Raw genomic sequence first — 16,443 nt, 5'->3', positions numbered from 1 at the left:
TGGTGCTGTGGTCTAATCCACAGAGCCTAGGGCTTATCGATCAGAGGGTCAGCAGTTCGAATCCCAGGGACGGGGTGAGCTCCCGTTGCTCGGTCCCTGCTCCTGCCAACCTAGCAGTTTGAAAGCACATCAAAGTGCAAGTAGATAAGTAGGTGTTTCCGTTCGCTGCTCTGGTCTGCCAGAAGCGGCTTAGTCACGCTGGCCACATGACCCAGAAGCTGTACGCCGGCTCCCTCGTCCAGTAAAGCGAGATGAGCGCCGCAACCCCAGAGTCATCTGCGATTGGTCTTAACGGTCAGGGGTCCCTTTACCTTTAACATGAACACAGATACCATGACTTTAATTGCAGGAAAACAACCAGCAGTGACATTGGCTAACCTCAAAAGTGAGCCCCCTAACATAGGCCTTAAATATTTTTATCTAGTTCTGTTGGCAGACTTCTTCCACTGGCTAGAAGTGAATTTCTCCCCCTTGTACATTATTCAAGGCAAGGAGATCAAAGAATTGGTTATCTAAAAGGTGCTAAGACAGCCCAAGCAAGGCTGTCCCAAATGAGTCTTAATTTAGTCAGTAGAGACATTATTTTTATTCCACCTCCCATTCTTTTCCCAAACTATTTAAATTGTTGTTAGATATTTGTAAAATGCCACATTTGCTAAAACCCTCCTACTCAAACTACCAAAAAAGTCACTTTATTTGCCTGATAACAATAGTTCTTAAAAATTACCACCAAGAGAATTTGTCAGTATGAGCAAAACAACCCAGTAAATCTTCACAGGATTAGAAACTCTACAGTTGGTGCTTAACTTAAAGTAACTTCTGTAGCTCTGTGGTTTCCTGTTTCTGCATGTGAACTGTCTATATTCATGTTCATTTTATCCTATGTCTTTTACACTTCATTTCTTTCTGTAAGAGACGCAAGTAACTTTCTTGGGACCAGTTTTTCTATTTGCAGTATATGTATAAACTCTACATAAAATACACATAATAGAAGATGCCATTTTGTGAAGCCACATTTTACAGACTAAGGACATCTGAAGTTATGACCATCAAGTATGTGTTAAGTGAGACCTGCATGAAGCAAACATGTTTAGGAGTGGGCTGCAATCTTTAAAGTTAATGGGTTTTCACAAAGAATCCAAGTGGATGGCTTTAGCATAAGCCTGGGTACAATGGATAAGGCATGCATAACCTTTAGATATATTTAGACAGATGTGAAAGAAACCAGTGTAGACCTATTCATAGAAAACCAAATACAATTATGCACAATAGTATTTGTATAATAACAACAACAATAAACACTTGTGTCCTCTAGATTGCATTTTCGCAGAATTACCAGGTTCTGTTCCAGTGCACAAAAAAAGTTTAAAGTTGTGTTTCCTCTTCCTGTTCATTTATTTTAAGACATAATGATCTACTGTGAAATCTAAGGAACATACATGCAACTTATTTCAGGTAAACTGCTCTCTAACTGCTCCACTGGAAGTACTAGAATATACCCATTAAATAAATTGCAGGGACAACAAATAAACCTTACATTTTAACACTACTAGCTTTCAAAGTGCTTTTTTAATGCTGGCAAAATATAAATATCTGATTAAGTTAGTTGTCAAAATACAAGTCTCTTCTTCACAAACCTTATGTTTGTCCACCACTACTATCAACAAACTAGCAGGTTTTTTCCATCCACTTTACAGTTGTAGGTTCAAGGGAAATATTTTGGTTTTTTTATTGTGTACTTTTAAAGGGAAACAGGTTGCCTACAAAGCTGGAAGTGGCTTAAAGGCAGGGCAGCTGGATCCAGAGTTGCATGAGAAGGCTGCTCACACACAATGGGGCTTTCATGCCCATTCCTCTTCCCCCATAGCCTTTACCTACCCCATTCCAGCAGATCCCTTGACTCTTCAGGATGGCTGGGAGGAGGGGGGTAGGAAGGAGAGGCGGGGAAGCCCCATGTGAGAGCAGACCTTTGTTCACATGACTTTGGATCAAAAAAGCATAAAAGCAGTGACTGAGAAAGGAGACTAGTTTAAAATAAAATGCGTAAGAGGTTAGACAAATTTGTTGAAGTAACCCTTACCACTAAATACATTACTCTCAACAACATGATCCATTCTCTAAAGCACTGGGTTAAAGACATTTAAAGTTTGGATCATGTACTATATTATGTTGGTACTGGGACCAAGGAGCCCCAAAGTCTGTCTTCAGGAAACAAAATTATGTATCTGACTGCGATAATTAACTCAGCCCAGCTAAATGATCATATGCTCCTATTTTATGCCTTTCCTCATTCTACAATGTCATGTTTATGTTAGTCCAAAAAGTACTCTGAAGTGTGGGTAAGAGCTACACAGCTAACACTCTAAAGCAATACAGTAATTTGATAAAACAATAATCTCTATTTTATTATATTGATGAAGGCTTGAAATCTAAACCCATGAAACTATGTTTGCTACTGTAAAGTTAAGGTGCTGTGTTTAAAATATCATCTGGCAGCACTTTTATAACAGCTTCTTTGAAGAATCACAACTTTCGGTTTGTAAGGAAGTTCATAATCCAGAGTTTTTACAACTTGAGTTTTAGTTATGTCAGGTACTAGGTAAACTTTGCACGCAGAAGTGTAGGGTATATCATCTTATATGGACATTGAACTAAATGAATCTCAGCACATTTAGAGGGACATTCCCATTTCTCCTCTAGCAGCAGCAAAACTTGTTTTGTGCTGGACAATTTAGTGGCAGGACATTTTTATATTTAAACCCATAAGTGATCCAAAAGTTTTACAACAAGGAGCCAAGTATATTAAATCATCATTCAAAAAGCTTTATACCACTTGCTATATTTGTAAGAGTATTTTCCCCTTCAAATTCTTTGGCTCCACTCAGCAGCCGCCTTGCTGACTAAACAGACAGCCCCAGATGTTGTTTTTAAGCTAATATTCATTTCATTCTGGAACACCACACATGCTATGAGATGCCTGCATATAAAATGCTGCTGAATGTCTCTTAATTTAGGAAGGTGAAAATATGATTTGGACCTTTTCTTTTTATATATATATAATGTTTATTCAAATTTTAAAGGTTACAAAAAGAAAAAAGAGAAAAAAGAAAAATAAAAAAGACAGAAAAAATACAATCAATTAAAAAGAAAAAAAAAGAACAAATTGAACCTTTACATAGCTTTCTTTCCTTTACTTATTTCCTTGACCTCCTCACACCTCCCATTTTTGTATTCTAATTCAAATTGTTATTTCAGCAAATCCTTCCAACCTTGTTTTTATCTTAATAATTTGTCTTAATATACTATAATTTTACATTCTCTCTTTCATCAATTCATTTTTACTTAATCCTTTATGTCATTTCTGCCAAAACCACATAATTTTCTTTTTCCAACATCTTTCTAACAATCCTTAATTTTAAAGTATTTTTGAAGATAAGCTTTAAATTTTTTCCAACTTTATCCAATCTTAACTCTCATCCAAACCTATATATCTATACTTATTCTTAAGACGTTTCCCTAAGGTCAAAAGAGATTCCATTCCACGAATTTCCCATCTCTCATTAAGAAAACAAAAAACAAATTATATTATATACACTTTAAATTCCCAATTTCCTTCCACCAGATCCCCTCCCCAGTTTCGGTCCCCAGCAAAAGTCCATCAATCTCGTAAAGCCATCAACCCGGAGATCTTAAATCCGAGGCTCTTAAATCTCTTTCATGTCCCCTCTGCCGGTCTGGACCTTTTCTACTAGATTTGACAAAGGATTTCAGAGAAGTAAGTTATTGGATAATAACAGCCTTTACAAAAACATTTTTGGAACAACAAAACTGAGTCATATAATTCTTCCTATTTTGTTAATCTCTCAGGAATATCAATGAGTTCTGTGTGTATATGTGTGCGAAATATGTAATGGAACTCAACTCTGTGGTTTTTTACAGGTTATAAAAACATACAGCCTTCAGAAAAATTCCAGGATTGTCACAATACTCAGTACATCTCAAACATTCAGTTCCTCAAAATACTTAACTAGTTTTCACACTCAGCTATACCATTAGATCTTATATTCACTTGTATTTATAATCCTTTGTGCTACTCAATCATGGCCACATGATCCAAATATACCCTTATAAAATGTGTTTGGGGGGGGAGGGGTTATTGGGTTGTTCTTGCTTTTATTTTGATTATGTATTTTGTGGTTTTTATATCATGATTTTATCCTGTGAGCCGTCCTGAAACCTGCGGGTATAGGACGTTGTGCAAAATTAATAAGAGTATAAATAAACAGAAGAAATACATCATTGTCTTATATACCCTTTACTCTTGTCATGTGAAAAATGATAGGAATCTATAATAAAAGCTTATTATTGAGGCACTACAAAATAAGTACACAGTGGAGTCCTTGTCTATGGCAAAGTTCTACTGCAGTAAATAAAATCATTCATCCATAAGGCTAGTGAAAAGGACTTCCCATTGCTTTCTAGTAGCCTCTGCCAGCAGATCTATGAATGGCAGCACTTTGCCTGCACAACTGCAGCTTTGTTAATTTGATCTGAAACAGAGATGCTAACTTCTGCAATATATGAGCCTGCTTCTCTACATCACATTACTATACATATGCCTCATTTGCTACCATAGCATCACTTACGAACTTTTCCACAGCTTAGATCAGGACTGATGAGCCTAACTAGACCTCCAAGCATTGGAGACTGGCTTGCCAGGCTGCTTTGGGCAAACCATGTCCACCTTCCACGCTTTAGGCATCATATGTGATATCAGATACCATCAACTTCAAGCCACAGCTAAAATGAAGAAATGGGAACACCCTCTTAAGTACTTTCCTTTCCTTTCCTTGCTGTCAATTGCCAACTTGAATTCAAGCTAGTGACAAAATAAATAATCTTCTGCAGTGGCTTACTGTGATCACTAATCAACTGACTGGCACTCCATAATGCAGCTGAACCCTGCCCAAAACAGGATCTCTTGATTCACTTGGTTCACCTAACATCCACTTGACAACAGGTGACTGACAGCCCTGCTCACCAACCAAGAAGGTTTTGGGGAGGCAGAATCCAGTCATATTCTTTCTATTCCCCATCACTGTCTTAGGCAAATTCCATCACTGATCAAATTTACAAGCATCCTTTTCACAAACACAATACATGTTATTGCGGCCATACCACCACTCAGTTAAGTTTATTCTCGTAGTCTTGAGATGAATGTAGTTGCAAGCAGGTTCTGCTGTGGACCTGTATGGTACATGCCCTGCTTCTAGAACTGAGTTGCACTGTTTTCATGATGCCTGGCCTGTTTGTGTTAAAAACCTTTGTTAAGAATGCCATATAAAAGCTATTTTTGAACTAACTCAATTCTAAGTATCCTGGTTGTCTACAGGCAGGACAAGAATATGTTCAGATCCAAGCTACTGTCTCCAGGGTATAATATGCTATCAAATGTTCCCAAGAACTTGGTGGTATAAACATCAGCCAAACCCGTTTGCCAGAACTTTTCTCATTCCTCCTAGGGCTTCCTTTACTTGGCACAAACTTGTCATCTACACATAATGGCTATCTTTTTATCACATGAACAATTCAGAGATTAACAAAAAATATGGTGATCATGAGGCTAAAGAGCTCAGTCCCTTTCTCACTTTATGTTTACAGCATGGGAACTGTTACAGCATGGCTAGGGAAATGTGACAAACTGAACCACACAGCAAAAGATTATTATTACCCTTATGCTACCATTGCTCCTCTGGAAAACTGGGGTATGTTGGCAAGGAAAGGAGTCAAAGATAAGGGATAGCCAATATGGTGCTACAACATCCATAGGTCTCAGCCAGCATGGTCAATAACCAGGAACAATGAGACTTGTAAATGGCAGGGAATCACACTGCCTACCTCTGTGCTACATCTTCTCACATTATTTAAGTGATGTATGAAGGAGTCCCACTGAAGTGATGCCATGACACACATGTAACATGAGGGACCCTCAATTAGTAAGAGAAGATGTCTCTTTTTAATTCATTTATAAAATGGTCTGCTACATGATTATTATTTTTTATTCATTCTAAAAAAGTTTGCCATCCCACTCAGTGATATTCCATTTTTCTGGGGAAACCAACTGGTCATTTCTCTATTGTCAGGAATCAGATGAACTGTGCAACTAGTTCTACACCCCAAAGGTGTAGAGGGGCTGGGGGCACTCCCTCCCTTATGATGACCCTCTTAGGTAATGTTTCTGAAGTCTAGAGGGGGAGGCATGATTTGATTCCCATGCCTCGATCTCTCCACAGCTACTGTGTGTGCATGGTTGAGAAGGGCAATCTTTTCTCCATCTCTACATTGCTTTTTTACGCTCGGGCTTTCTATCATCTACAGCCACCAATGTTAGGTCCCAAAGAAGAGTCTCTTTTTAGCGAGCTGCCTCCCTGCCCCTCTTCTTCCTTGTACATGGTTTGGTCAAGTTCTCCTAATTCAGTCACTTTCCTAGCACACAAGACTAGCTGCATTAGCAGGCCTCTGTTGAGGTGAAAGTCCAGAGTGGAGACATGAAAACAATTGAATTCCCTAAAGTTCCCTTCTAGGATTTAAGGAGCGGTAGCAGAAAAGGTTCCAACCCATAAAATGAGGTGGTATTGTTATTAAGGGGACGCGGGTGGCGCTGTGGGTAAAACCTCAGTGCCTAGGACTTGCCGATCGTATGGTCGGCGGTTCGAATCCCTGCGTCGGGGTGAGCTCCCGTCTTTCGGTCCCAGCTCCTGCCCACCTAGCAGTTCGAAAGCACCCCTAAGTGCAAGTAGATAAATAGGTACCGCTTTATAGCAGGAAGGTAAACGGTGTTTCCGTGTGCTGCGCTGGTGCTGGCTCGCCAGAGCAGCTTCGTCACGCTGGCCACGTGACCCGGAAGTGTCTCCGGACAGCGCTGGCCCCCGGCCTCTTAAGTGAGATGGGCGCACAACCCTAGAGTCGGACACGACTGGCCCATACGGGCAGGGGTAACTTTACCTTTTTATTGTTATTAAATATTATTCTGGCATATAGTGCAGGGTGTCTGTGTAATGCAAATAAAAAATCACAACCTCAAAGGTTCGTCACTCCTATCCTGTACTATCCACCCTGTATCTCAGTTGTTGAATAAAAATAGTAAACATACTTCCCTGAAAGATTCTCTAATGAAGGAGCCCAGCAACTGAGATATTTTCCTTTGCTGACCCCACATCCCATAAGTATTGTGATAACAAAGGGGAAGATGATGATTGCTGCAAGGTTTTGTTTGTTTTATGCCCCCAGGTTTTTGTAAAAAAAAAAAAAGACACTAAAAATAACACTCATGAGGACATACTTCTCATATTTTAGTGCAGTTATACAGGCTCCTATGAGTAGGCACCGCTGTGTGATTTATTAATCTCAGTGGAAGATACTAAACTGGTGGAGGTCAGGCAGGAGGTGCGGCTTGTGGATTCTATTCAAGGAATCTCTAGCTTTTCCTGGTAATTCAGCCATTGCCAAACATACAGTGGGCGTTTGGGCTTGTATTTTCCAGCAGCAGCTCTCAAAGATTGGCTGTTTCCAAAGCAGCTTGCAATATGTCATGTTCATCCACTATTCAGATTTCTTTAAAAATAAAATTACTAAACTTGTCTAAAGTAGTCCTTTGGAACCAAGCCAAGGAACTTAACACATTAATTCCTGCACTGGGACATTCCAAAAGTAGATCAAGCCCCAAAACTACATTTAATTAAAAGTGAAATAATATGCACACATATTAGAAGTAAATCCTACTGCACTCTGTGGGAGTGCATGAAATCATGCTACAAAAGTGTATAAAATCTGTTCCTCAACCTCATGGGCTGATGTAGTCAAAGTTCAAAGGATTTCTAAGGATATGGTTTTGCCAAGTATCAACTATAATCACTCTAGAGATCACTAGGCCAAGTATCCATTTGCCACTGGGTAAACTAAAGACAGTATGTGATGCAGACACAAAGAATTTTAAGGGTTTTTTCAAATGAAGTGGACTATTTAAATCACTTTATTACAGCTGCATTCCTAGAAAAGCAGCTTTTCGATCATTCGTCTAAACTGCAAATCAGCATAATCCTATCCTTATTTAAATGTAAACATTGCTGCAAATTCTTCATATTTTTTCAGCAGTAATAGTGTACAGTACTGCCGAATATGATCCATTAAGAACAAAGAGGACCATACAGAAATCTTACTCCAAAGGCAAACTGGATTACAAAGATTTTACATAAGGATTTCTTTAAACACTCTTCTTACTTGTCCTCTCCCACCAACAACATAAAAGCTTTCATTACAAATACAGATTTCCAAAGTTAAAGGTTTTATTTGGAACACAGGAATTGAGTTCTAGAACACTTGACAATATAAATTTTCTGTAAAACAAATTTTCTAGGGAAAGACAAGTTAAGAAGGAAAACAGATTTGTCACCAGAGACTGGTCAACCAGACAGAGTCACACCAATAAAATTTCTTTTAAAGAAAGGCCATGCCTGCAAGGATCTAAACAAACAATTCAGGCACTTAAAAATTGTGGGGGGAAACAATATTGCTAAGAACAGTGCAATCCCAAAACCACAAATAATGAAACGTGTAGCTTAACAACTGCATTTTTGTCTATAAGCTAGAATTTTTTTGCTCAGATATTTGTACTTAATGAAAGTTAGTATAAAGATGAGACTCCAAAAGACTGCCAGTGGTATTGCTAACTCAATCAATTCATTTTGCATTATTCTCAAATTATTTTTCAATGCCACACATCACGTCAAATAAAACTGGCATGCATGGTAAAGTGGATAAACACCATTGAGGTTTAATGAAGTCCCTAAGTGATGTGAGGTACATAAGACATTGCTAATACAAAGAATAAGCCATTAATATCTAAACTTACTTAACAAATAAAACAACACCACCACACTGACCACAAGGCCCAAATACACATTGTAAATGATACATAAGTGAATATCAAGAAGCTGGAGGGAGGGAGAGAATCAAACATAGCTTTTGTGGTGTTTCAGTACCCGATATTTTACTGCAATTACTTGTCCCATTCTCCTAGAGCAGACCCCAAGCAATATTTTAGGAACAATTTTAATACAGTAGTTTGGCAGATGTTGTCAGTGAAGACACTCCAGGTGAAAGGTTCAGCATGGTCTGCTTGTGAAATAGACTACAGAAGTTAGCATCCTTTGACTAAAAGAGATGGGAGACTGTGGTTAGAAAGAAAGGGGGAAGAACAACAAGTTTGGTTGTATGTATTGTTGAATTTAAGAGCAAGGGCTATGAATGATTCACTTGCTCTAAAAAGTATGAACCCAATACATCTTTACTGAACTATATCTGGACAAAAGAAAACCACCTTATTTCAATGGCACAACGGTGCAACAGATTGTACATAATCTTGTGATGCAGACCACAGAAATTTTGTTGTGAGTGACAGAAAAGCACAATGAAGATACTGATAAAGCCTGGGGGGGTACACTGATAGAAAGGGAACAGGGTCTCAATACCCCCTCCCTTTTTTCCTTAGTTGTTTCTCTGAGAGTAGTGGGCATTTGAAGGATCTGGAAGAGAGCAGATCTGCACATGCACAACCACCCCTGCAGCAAAGGACGCAAGAAGGCACAAATCCACCATGCTGGGAGCCGTTACCTTAATCCTGTGGGAGCAAGCAGAACTCACAAACACTTGAATACGAAGCAGCCCAGGCACAAACGCTGGACGAATTGCAAGGAGGAGCACAAGAGGCCGAGCTGGCAGCTGATGGGAAAAGACTCGGGGCTATAATAAGGCCAGCTCGGCAAGCGCCGCCGGGCTTCTCCCGGCTGCCCTCGCCTCCTCCTCCTCCTCCTCCCCGCTCCGCTTTCCAATTACAGCAGCCCCGGCTGCCCTGTCCCCGCGTGAACCGCCCTCCCCGGTGTCCCTGGCACCGGACCCGCTGGGCGCCGGGCCACACGCGGCACACCCCTGGCACCTGCGGAGGAGGAGGCTCAGCCCCCGCCGCCCCCGCCGCAAGAAGGGCAGGGGGCGCCTCTGGACATCCTCTCGCCCCCTCAGGCGTCCCTTCCCGCGCTCTGGGAGAGACCCCCGCCATATACATCCCTCCCCCCCCCTCGGTCGCCTCAGCGCTCGCGCGCGCGGGGGGGGGGGAAGGGGGGAGCCGGGTTCGAATCTCACCGGGTCTCCGTCCGTGCTCGCCTCAGGCGGCAGAAAAGGGAGCGGCGGGGGAGGGGGGAGGGGGCGCCGCCGCCGAGACAACAGTCCGCCCGTCAGCCCGCCCGTTCCTCAGTCAGCGGAGAAGGGCACGAGCCGCCGCGCGAGGCAACAGCTCGCGGCTCCGGGCGCGCGCGCTCGCGACGGCAGCAACAGCGCGCTGCCGCGGGAAAGGCGGCCTGTCAATCATCGCCCCTCCTTCGCGCTCTCTCTCTCTCTCCGAGGAAGGGGAGGGGGGAGGGATGCGGCGCGCGCGCGGCGGCGTCTGCGGCGGCCGCTCTCTCCGACGCCGACGGCCTCAACATAAACAACTTTCCTCATTGGACGGCGAGCACCTGGAGAAGGCGGGGCCGAGGCGGTTGGAGCGAGCGTTTCACCCAATGAAAAGCCAAAGAAAGCAGCCCCTCGGTGGAAAGCGATTGGTAGCCGCAAAACGGGCTTTTTGAAAAGCGGCTGTGATGGGCAGCTGTTCCCGCGAGTGGGAGGAGAGAGCGTAGTAAGTCACGTTTCGACAGATATAGATAAGGAGCGGGGGGGGGGGAAACCTTCCTCAGGTCTGTCCAATGGGCACTTAGCGAAGGCGTGCTGCCCGCGAGGTGGGATTCGATGCGGACAACCCAATAGGCTTGGAGCAAGCGATATGACAGGCACCTTCTGCAACCAATGAGCGTGCCGTGCGGATGTGACGTATATATCGTCGGCCGGTCGGCTCTGGGGCTGTCGGAGCAGCTTAGACGTTGGCTCCTCTTTTCTGGCTGGTTTGCCCGAGGCCTCGAGCGGTGGGCGGTGATGAAGCGAGTCTCTGGGGCCCCGTCCTAGGGCAGCGGCGGCGGCGGCGGCGGCTGCGAGGCACGCCAGAAGCGTGACCGGTGGGTAATTTGGAATTAATGGGGTATTTAGCTCAGTTCGGTGGTCCCCTCCTCCCCCCCCTTTTGTCCCCGTTGGTATGTCCCCTCCTAGATTCCCTGTCTCTTGCTTGCTATGGTTGAGCCCCCCCGGGGGAGCGGGAGATACCATTCCACGGGGGCAAGTCCCATTGAATTCAGTAGAACATTACTTCTGAATACACATGGATAGGGTTTTTCCTGACCTGAGTGTATTCAATTATTGCCCTCAAAGTGGGGTAATAACCATATACCGGTATTTCACGGCATAAAAACTGCAAGAACTTAAATAGCTTCTAGCAAGCTAAAAGCAATTCAGTGGGAGGGAGTCCATTCATGGCCCATAAGGCTTCCTAAAAAGAAAATTAGAGCTTAAGATGATCTAGGTCCTAGTCAAGGTCTCAGTAGGAAGGAGCTGTGCCAATAAATGTTGCGTTTTGTACTTCTCATATGTATGTTTTGTGCTTTGGGAAATGGTTCTGTGGCCTCTGTTGATGTCAGAGCATAGGAACTGCATAGCTGTCAACTTTCAGATTTGAAAATAAGGGATCAGCAGCCTCACCTGTCCTGGGGACAGTCTACAGGATATCTAACAATCCGGGATAGCAGCAGGAAGCAGCGGGAAACGGTGCTTGTATAAGGGAATTTCCTGCCAAAAAAGGGAAGGTTGACAGCTATGCAACTGTCAAAGTTTGAGGCATTGTGCTGCTACTGTGTTGCAGGCCTGAGTAGCCCTATGTGCTTGGTGATTGGATCAGAAAGCGGGTAGAGAGACACCATCCATTTAGTATTTATAGATGGAGCCTGCCATAGGTAAATTTGTTTTGACTGGTATAGGAAGCAGCACAGTCTGATTGGCTGCAAATTTTCATCAGCAAAGAAAGTCAATGGGGAGAGGTAACGGCATTTGGGAAGATGGTTGATGATGGAGGTACGAGGCAAAGACTGAGCTGAAGGTGAATGGTTGCCATCTCAATATTCAGCTATTCCTCTGCAATGTGGTAACTATACGTACTTTGCTTCAGAAGAAGGGAACCAAGAGGCTACCCTGTGTTGAGGTCTTGCCAAAAAATGGTTTTAAAAAATCAGCTGAACTGTTCACCCTGCTAGAAGTACAGTCAGAGGAGCTTTGGGGTCAGAGGCAGATTGTATCCAGTAGCGGGACAGGATTGTGAGAATTTGGCTGGGGCAGAGATGAAGGGAATTTGACAGGTGTCTGCAACAGCATCCCTTGAGTCCATAGAAACTCTCATCAAGCATTTTTAAGATCCAAAACTAAATATCAGTACTGTATTCCCTTATGTATTTAAGAAACATTTTGTCTCCAGTGTTGGTGTCAGTTTCACACCTAAACCTATTATTCCTAGCTACTAGGAGGCTTTAAGGGTACGTGTATTCTTTTATTTAAATTTTAAAAGCATTCTAAGCTGGCAATAGGAAAAGGTCACACTGAGGTACTTTAGAGTTACTGTGGCAGGGAGATCCATAGATCCTGAAATATAAAAATTAAATATCTAAACGGTCATAAAAAGTAGGACCAAGGCAACCATTGCTCTATAATCTTTAAATAAAGTCTTTTGCAGCCTGCCTTCTTTTATTAGGATTATGTTCCCTGCCCCTAGCTATGAGCGTGAGATTACAAAAGTGCATGTTCAGGATCCCTTTGCATCAGATTGATTATGCCTTATTAGTTAAGCCTTAACTAATAAGGCATAACCAATCTGATGCTAAGGGATCCTGAATATGCCATCTTGCTTGAGGAGTGGCTTTCTACATTAGATGGTCCAGCATTCTTTGCAGTCATCACAAGCAAATGACTGCCTTTCTCTTGACAACCATATACATAACTATTGCTTACAATAGCAAAGTGGAATAAATAATTTTAGTGCCTTCATTAATCTTGCATGCTGTTTTACAATGTCTGGATGCTGAAGCAGTGTACAAAAAATGTCTAATGTACTATGATTTATAAGAAACTTTGTTAGGGGGTGGTACCAGTGGTCTGGAAAATCTTGCATAAAAGGTATCTCAGTCTACCAAAAAAAAAAATTCTCAAAATCCAAATCTGGAGAAAAGGGTGGGTGTAAAAATTACCCACAATTGAAAGTAATATGGGATATATGTTGAGTTGTTGTTATACAGCTATTTTGATATGGTAAAAGGTAAAGGTACCCCTGCCCGTACGGGCCAGTCTTGACAGACTCTGGGGTTGTGCGCCCATCTCACTTAAGAGGCCAAGGGCCAGCGCTGTCCGGAGACACTTCCGGGTCACGCGGCCAGCGTGATATGGTACTAGCAAGAAATAAATCACCAGATTCCTTGGTGGGTGCCAAAATATAACTGATAGTTATAACATTTTAAGGCCGCAGTCCTAAGCATATTTTACTTCTGAGCAGCATGGTTAGAATCAGGCTGAGTGAAATTATTTCTCCCAAATTTGTAGAATTAATATGTGGACTTCAAAAGCACAAGAAGAGAAACATAGGAGCTTTACTATAGTTTGGTGTGAGTGTCCACCTTCCTTCCAACTGTGGATCAAAAGGGTTTTCAGAGCCTCAGAGGTTATCTCGCCTTATCTTGTCATTTGGACACGTTTCAAGTCCTTCTCATCCTCAGAGCCTTTCTAAGATGTGTTTATTTAAGTGGTCTTGCTTCCCCATTAATCCCTCCACCATCAGGTGTTTAAATAGCTTGTCCATTCCTTCAGTTAATACCGGTACTTTTCCTCCACCAGTGGCTAGCCCTGGAATTCCTGCTTTTTCCTTCATCCCACCCTGTGTCCTAAGTTGCTTGCTGAAGCTTGCCTGTCAGGGAACTGACATCAGAGCGAGAAGCGGAGGCAGGGCTCCAGAGCGATGCCGGAGAGGGAACCAGCAAGGGGGAAAGAATTCAGCGTGACACCAATAGAGAGGAGAGGGAGATAGAGGAATTGGTGACAGGGCTCCGAGACCCTTCAACCGAAACTAGCGGAGAGAGCAATGGCACGCCCCTGCCTTCCCCTCACTTGCGCAGACGCGTTGCGCGCAGGGAACATAGGAGGAGACTTGGGGTCAAACAGCTTTTATGCTGGAAGAGATTCAAGAAACGCCCACTGACGGATTCTGCAAGTGACTAACAGGTCACGGAGGGCGAGCTCTAACCCTAAACATGATTGAGCAAGCAATCTAACTAATCTGAAGGCAATTTACGCACAAGTAACCCCCTCACAACCATTACATTGCCCATTGCCTGTTTCTTTATTCTTTTATTTTACCGCTGCTCCTTCACCACCTTTGCTCCCTTCCTGCTTGGAACTCCCTCTAAACATGCTATTTTTGCTACACCTTTATCCTCTGGCTGGTTGAGCATCTCTCCTTTTCCAGTGCCCACCTCCTGCCCAGCCTGTTCCAGATTGTTTGACTCACCTTTGCACTTGACCACCACACACTGACAGCATGAGCAGGGAGCTGTTGTGTCAGTCACTCATTACATTTGGTTCCTTTGTTAATGAGCCTTAATGTTTTTCTGTTGTGTTTTCCAACATCTGTACCATGTGACCACAGACTTTTTTTCTCCTCCAACAATTGGATTTAAGAGTCCAGGGGTAACATATTATGCAGACCTGAAGGAAGATAACAGTGTTTTTAGCAAGCACCTGAAGCATATTACAGCTGGTGCTTGCCTTATTTCAGAGGAGGGATTGTTCCACAAGCTGGCTGCCACCACCACCAAAAAGGCCCTCCTCCACATTGCTGCAAAATGGACTTCAGCAGGCTGCAACACAACCAAGAGGGCCTCATGCAAAGTTCTTAGAGAGCGGGCAAGTCTATACGAGGAAAGGTGTTCATTCAGGTAACCTGGTCCCAAGTCGTTTGGGGTTTTCTAAGTGAATAGCAAACATGTAACCTTATATGGCTTCATATAAAAATGGCAGGCACAACTGTTTTTGCTTAAGTCAACATATGGGAGATAAAGGGAGCAATTCAGCTAAGATTGCTCCATCTGCAGAAGCATTTCTTCTTACTCAATTGAATAATCTCCCATTTTCTCCCACCTTGCACTGTTCTTGGGGTTTTCCTGACAGACACACAAGCCAATTTGGGGCAGTGGGGGAGCCCCATTGCGCTAGTGGAAGTCCTTGTGTGGGCTTCTACAAGTGGAACTAATTAGTTGAATCCACCCACAAATGAAAACTAGACTTGGCCCAGAGACTGTTTTCTTTATTTTTAAATTGCAAGTTGGGTGAAGCTTCATTTATAAAGCTAGCTTGATGGTGTGTGGTTTGTTTGTTTTTGCTAGACTTACTGATATCTCCCCAGTCCATTTGTTTTTGTTCTGCTTTATCCTAGGGTCCATCTTTTCTACTCTTGCCAACCAACCACTAAAGCTGTTTAAATGAGAATGTCCTTGGCGCAGAGAGTGCTGCTCACATGGCTCTTCACGTTGCTGTTCCTGATCATGTTAGTGTTGAAATTGGATGAAAAGGCACCATGGAACTGGTTTCTCATATTTATCCCAGTTTGGATATTTGATACTATTCTTCTAGTTATGATAATTGTAAAAATGGCTCGCCGTTGTAAGTCTGGCTATGACCCTCGAAATGGTTCCCGTCACCTCAAGAAGAAAGCTTGGTACCTTGTAGCGATGCTGCTTAAGTTGGCCTTCTGCCTCGCCCTCTGTGCAAAATTGGAACAACTTGCTGAAATAAAGCTAGCTTATGTCTTTATTCCCTTTTGGGTGTTGCTCATTGGAGGGATAATAGAACTTGGATACAACATCTTCTGTGTACGAAGGGAATAACTTGTCCATAGACTGGGTTTATCCTTTCATCAGCCAGCATCACATTCCTTAACAACATTAGCTTGCTAGAAGTTTACAGCACCCAAAGGAACTACAAGTAACAGCTGTATGTTGACATTCTATATGCCTTTGGACCAGACTCTTCAATGTGTGGAGCACAGCTATCTGATTTATATGTAAATACTGTAAATAAATCATCAAAATATTTTCCAAGTATTCTCTCTATTTATCCTTCTGTGAGTGAGTGTGTGTCAAGTTTGTGTCTAGCGTGTTTAGTCATTACACTATAGAACTTGCCATTGCACAAAACTAAATTGAAATAGCTTTTCTGTAAATGGCTAGGAACAGATGGCCAACTTCTGCATTCTCCATAGTCACTTTATTCTCCAGACAGTGAGCTGAAGGCACAGAAGTATATTTTTGTACACAAAGTGGATTTACTTGCAACTAATCATGTTGTAATATTGAGAGGAACATAACAGAAAGCACACAGACTCTAGTTGGATCATTGCTTGCAAAATCTGCAAAAAATTCAATGAGAGTGACA

The 16,443-nt window shown here is 42.6% G+C and overlaps 2 protein-coding genes across 4 annotated transcripts in view; one reads left to right on the top strand and one right to left on the bottom strand.

Moving 5' to 3' along the window:
• The window catches only part of PHTF2 (putative homeodomain transcription factor 2), a 67,428-nt gene extending 57,033 nt beyond the window's left edge, over positions 1-10,395 (bottom strand). Inside the window, exon 1 of one of the 3 annotated variants that reach the window (XM_079993645.1) lies at positions 10,198-10,395. The gene's annotated coding sequence lies outside the window, so the exon portion shown is untranslated. Of the gene's footprint in view, positions 1-1,878; positions 1,902-9,672; positions 9,803-10,197 lie in introns of those variants that run through there. The other 2 variants (XM_079993644.1, XM_079993646.1) reach the window with 2 other exon arrangements.
• A 529-nt stretch (positions 10,396-10,924) lies between these two features.
• TMEM60 (transmembrane protein 60) lies at positions 10,925-16,109 on the top strand. Its single transcript, XM_079993751.1, has 3 exons — positions 10,925-11,102; positions 14,789-14,948; positions 15,446-16,109. The coding sequence occupies exon 3, from the start codon at positions 15,492-15,494 to the stop codon at positions 15,894-15,896; it is 405 nt and encodes a 134-aa protein (XP_079849877.1). The 5' UTR covers positions 10,925-11,102; positions 14,789-14,948; positions 15,446-15,491; the 3' UTR covers positions 15,897-16,109.
• The last annotated feature ends 334 nt before the right edge of the window (positions 16,110-16,443 follow it).

The sequence above is a fragment of the Podarcis cretensis genome, assembly GCF_951804945.1.
Source record: "Podarcis cretensis genome assembly, chromosome: 10".
Taxonomy (NCBI): Eukaryota; Metazoa; Chordata; class Lepidosauria; order Squamata; family Lacertidae; genus Podarcis; species Podarcis cretensis.
The sequence above is the reverse complement of the archived record's forward strand: the minus strand, read 5'-3'. Positions and strand labels throughout refer to the sequence as shown.